This window comes from Amblyomma maculatum, chromosome 4 (genome assembly GCF_055883805.1).
Source record: "Amblyomma maculatum isolate TAMU_Amacu chromosome 4, ASM5588380v1, whole genome shotgun sequence".
NCBI lineage: Eukaryota > Metazoa > Arthropoda > Arachnida > Ixodida > Ixodidae > Amblyomma > Amblyomma maculatum.
Genome location: NC_139347.1, coordinates 48297116 through 48302258, shown reverse-complemented (window position 1 = coordinate 48302258; position 5143 = coordinate 48297116). Strand labels below are relative to the sequence as shown.

General features: G+C 43.6%; 1 protein-coding gene across 1 annotated transcript in view; it reads right to left on the bottom strand.

Moving 5' to 3' along the window:
* LOC146190944 (cytochrome P450 2A7-like) overlaps positions 1–5143 on the bottom strand; it is a 26497-nt gene continuing 21354 nt past the window's right edge. Inside the window, exons 7-8 of the mRNA XM_084601335.1 lie at positions 2642–2832; positions 1–327 (exon numbers count right to left, since the gene is read on the bottom strand). Coding sequence (XP_084457461.1) covers positions 152–327; positions 2642–2832 — 367 coding nt within the window. The 3' untranslated portion in view covers positions 1–151. The remainder of the gene's footprint in view (positions 328–2641; positions 2833–5143) is intronic.

The window sequence follows — 5143 nt, the reverse complement described above, 5'->3', positions numbered from 1 at the left end:
GTGAAGTGTTTTATGGGATTTTCCAACATTTAAAATTTATTTATTGCAAGCTCTTAGCTGTAAAGACAAAGCGAAGCAAAACAAGAAAGCGCCCACAAAGGACTAGGTAAAAGCAACGAGCATACATTTTGCTCACGAATCTTGGACACATCTACCTCGGTGTAAACCTCAGCTTGTATCGGTTGAGTTCAACCAGGGGAATATCTATAGAGTCGAGATCATGTATCTTCCCTTCTTCAGGGAGAATGCGGTACTTCTGAAGAAGGCATGTGATGTAGAGGAAAATCTCTACGGATGCCAGGATCTCTCCAGGGCACATTCGTTTTCCTGTTGCAAAATAGAAACACAACGAAGCAAAGAATCAGAGCTGATTGTATGACCCACTGCATCTGAAGCCCATGCAAAATTTGTAGCAGCTGCACATAATTATTACTGAGGTAATATCTGGAAATAATTTAATTAAAAAAAATGACACCGAAGACAAACAGAAATCGGCCTGCATTGGCTGATTACAGAATTCTACAGGGCTTCTTAGCGCCTTAACAGAATTATTTCCATTGCTTTCTAGGGCTTTCACTAAAGGTGGATAGGTGGAGCGTGTGTCACAGGCTCGAATTCGTCGGATAACTTAGGCCAGGTGTCGCTGTTGCCGGTCGTTTTTGCAGCCAAATTGCGCTGAAGTAGTTAGTTTTTGGTGCGAGGAACGAGGCCAGTTTTTAACCTAGCCTGCATCATTATTCAACTTAAATCGATGAGCGCATGGTGTATTTCTCGTTCTTTACGTCTAGTCTGAATAGAGCTATAGTTTAAAACTATTTTTTTTTTGGCTACAACTTCTTATGCTCAAACATATTCGCAGTGAACGAAGGCCCAGAAACTACTCTTCTTGAGCTCTTTTTCGCACTCATAAATTATATTGACCAGTAACTGATTTTGATATGAATGTACATTTTAGTCATTCGCACAATTGGTATTACGGTAGCAGATCGTCTTTTTTTTGCGCACTAGTTTATCAGAACAGCTACCCTAGCGCTGACTGTTTCTAAGCAGCAAATTGAAGATACATGATAAACGTAACAGATTTACAATATTTTCCGCCAATTCCGTTCGAGTGATACCGTCTGCTCGCCTCAATGTACGAGTGCAATCGCAGTGAAGGGAACAACAGTGTGCGCGCCAATCCTTCTTAGACGAAATCGCTGCGTCGTGGCAGCATAGTGTCAATTTTGTAAAACAAAACACTATTTTTTTCTCTAATAGACTTGAATAAACGTGTGACCGGTATACGCGACATGGGGTTCATATCTTAACGTAGACATATCTAGTATTAAGAAGCGTAAGAAATGGAGGCGCCGAAGAAGTGTAGATATGACACAGGACCTTGTTGTGGTCTATCTTTCCCATGATGTATACTACGTCTAAGACGTCGCTCACGTCAAGAGCAAGCCGCTAACAGATTGGCTGTAAACGTATTCGGGCACAATTTAGCAACCGCCTTTGTCGGATATCATCTTTGAGAGAGAAAGAAAGAAAGAGCGAGAAGAAAGCAGATTGATTAGCCAGGAACCGTCCAGAGCACAGCAGAGTACTCGCAACTCGTCGCCAACCTCGTGGTACTCCCACATCAAACGTTCCACCTGCTGCTCTTAGGCGCACATGCGCCCCAAAAAGTAATTGGCCATGCCTGTGACGGCACAGCTGGCAAAACAATGGTGGCGGATGAAAAAATGAAAGCATCACTGACATATGTTTAGAACCATATGGCTGGTGAAGGCATAGTGAACAGTTGCTACGGGGCATGGATTTGATCTAGCACTTGTTTGAAAAAAAAAATCTATAAGTCCTTACTCTTCATGTCTTTTGTAGGGCTATGCGGATACTCTTTATCGCAAAATGAAGCTACACAAGTGTCAGAGCTCTGCAGACTGGATGCTCCCTTCAGCCCACACACGTTCAAAATGAACGATGAAAACTTGAACTTTCAGGAAACTGCGACTGGCTAAAATGGGGCACAAGGCAGAGGGTGTCCCTTGTATGGAAGGATGTCTGACTGCTTATTGTGAAGAATATTTTCCCGTGAAAAGTAAATCATTCGATTCTTCGCATAAATTGAACTAAAAAGGTTAATTCAAGTGGCTTTGTGCTTTCAATGAATAGAAAAAAAAAATCACGCCTCCTATGCCCTCTGCCTAAAGAACGTGCTCTACTCAGTACTGAGAGTACTCCTGTTTCTCAAGTAAGGCGGCGAGCATTACTCTCCATGTGGACTAGGGTGGTAGAGAAAGACACCACATTTAGCTTTCATTTTTTTTTTGTTGCTCGCTGCTGTCCAGATAGCTTGCTTCAGTCCACAGTTCTCTTGGATCCATCCTCACTGCTTCGATTTAAAATTACCAATTGACCAATCGGAAACACCGGACCAGGCGGATTGTGGTCTGAGGCTATATTCGCCACACTGTATTCATGCAAGTGCTTTCGCGGTTGTTCAGCAAAAGTTTTCATCGTAATCTTCATTAGTTTAGGGTGCCTTAAGTTGTCCCGCATTACCAGCGCTTGGCTTGGGCTAATCATGCAATCAGTCGTCTTAGAAGGATTCTGAACGTGGCCGGGGAAAAAATACGCCCTGCAAGGCAGGCCTTACCGATGGAGAAAGGGATCAGGTACTCAGGTTTCGGCTGTACCAGGGAGCCATCCTCTTTAAAGAAGCGACTCGGGTCGAATTTGGATGGTTCCTTCCATAGATTCGGGTCGTTGTGCACCGCCCAGACGTTGGGGATTATTGTAGTTCCCTTTGGGATGAAGTAGTCATCGAAGAAGGTGTCCTCTCCAGCCCTGAAGTCGAGATTTTAAACAAACGAATAAAGGAAGTGTGTCAATTGTGATCTACTGGTTCGCCTTTCAGGAATCGATAGTTTTCTAGTACGCATTTTAGTTATATCCTAATTAGGCTTCCACCGCTGTCAGCAAGCCAGTGAATCGCATGCGGGTAGCGTCTGCCGCCACTTCCCATCTGGCCCTATGCGCTTTACCACCATGCTAGTTTGGTTTGGTTTAGGGTTTTTAGCGTCCCAAAGCGACTCAGGCTGGGGTTCTGACATCGAAAAGCTCACGGACGCCTTTTCGTCTCCTTCGAAAAGTTGCTGGCGGAAAAGCGCTGGTGTCATGGTAACGTAGGTCGTGTGTGCTATTCATTCGTCATGATATGTTCATTCTGCCTTTTATGAAGCAAAGGATCATGTTGTAGATTTATTGGCAGCTCGAAAATCATTAAAACTCTTTAAGGTCGCAATCCTTCCCTGCGCCTTCATTCGTGAACAGCGACAGAAGCGGATAATGCCGGCTAAAGGAGTAAAATAAAAATAACCACATTGTGTGGCACAAAAAAAAAGTAGTGCTTAAAGTCCTTCTTCGTTTCTTATCACCCTCCATATTCGGCTCTCGTTTTCGCAAGTGGTCGCCTTGATTATGGTTCGCAAAGTGTATACAGGAGCGCTGTGTTCAAATGCGACAGTTTATCCGTCCTCTCACCTCCTTGCGTGTGCTTCCCCAATTGTGGTGTTTATTTTTCTCCCGTACGCGAGCGGGACGTTCGCTCGCTACGGCGGTGTTATATGAGTATTGTGTTTGCCGTGTACCCGAGCTCAATAAACTCTGGTCGAGTACGTAACTCGGTGTTTGTCCCCTCTGAGTTGCTTTGGGACGTTAAACCCCACTAACCAAACCAAACCGACCAAACGTAAAAACCAGCAGTGCGAGAACAGGCTCTTTTTCCATTCGAAATCGGTACAGAGCCCACTGAAGAGCAAGAAGCTTGGCGCAGACAGGACGGCTGCTACTGAAGTGTTGCAGTGTCTACGGCACCAAATTCAAACTCTCTACTGTGCCGTGTCATGTCCATTATTTTGTTCCGTCGCTCACAAAAACAATGACCACGCAGATGGCAATGATAACACTTTTTCTTTCAGCAAGCCACGAAACAAAATATTATAGTAGTTATAGTAGTAAAACACTTTATAACGCACCATCAGCGGATGCAGCATCTGCACAGTGCTTCCTGCGTGTCTGATAAGCCCAGTTTCGGCTTTTTGCGGAAAAAGCACCAGAGATGCTCGCGTTCCTGGCCTTTAGAAAATGAGTTTTTCGTTGTTTTAAAACCTGATATGGTACCGTTTTGTCCCGGCATTAAAACTCCTCATTGGCAATAACAACCAAACTGCGCTAACGAAATTAGCGAGTTTAAGGTAGTTAGCTGCAAGATTAGCAGCGTTTTGCAGTGAACTGTGTTGGCCAGGGCTGAGAGTTTGTTCTTTCGAATATTAAGGCAAAAGCCTTTAATGGCTCATGCTGTTGTGGACAAAATGTGTCCCGCTTCGGCGGCTCTGATTGGCCGAGGCGGGATGACGCCATGGAAGTATCGACCAATCACAGAGAACCACCACAGTATGTGCGAATGCGTGCCTTATATGGCCATATGTCAATCAATGACCAATTACCATTTAATGACAAACTAATTAATTAATCGATTACTAATTAACGTCTAATGTAGTAAGTCATAATCTAAGTAATTAATAATTAAACAATAATTGCATACTGCATACCTAATTAATTAGTTCTTTAGGTAATAATAATTAATTAGTATCAGTTGCGTAGCAGAATGCGATACTCAGGCTTTCGCCTTTCACTACTTTAGTCGCTAAATTCCCTCGTAATTCTTTTGTTTCTCTTTTGAACTCCTGATGTGAAGGATATTTTCTTCTGGTTCTCCGGAGTATCATTTTATCACTGAGCTTGCTAATGATCACCCAAGAATTACAGTATTGCAATGATTTACACTCTTTTGCTGTTTATTTATTTATTTATTGTTTCCTCAAGGGTCCACAGGGGACATTACATGAGGGGTGGGCAAACAAAAAGTTAATACGAACACAGATGGTCTTCAATGGCGGTTTTGAATAGAACACGATTGGTGATGGCCGCCACTTCGGATGGAAGGTCATTCCAGTCATTGGCTGTTCGAAGAAAAAATGACATTTTATATGTTTCGGTGCGGGCCCGTTCAGGGTAGACGGCGTTAGGGTGACTATGACGAGAAAAGCGATGAGCGCGTGTTATCGGGGCAGTTTCATGATCGGAAGTGTGATAA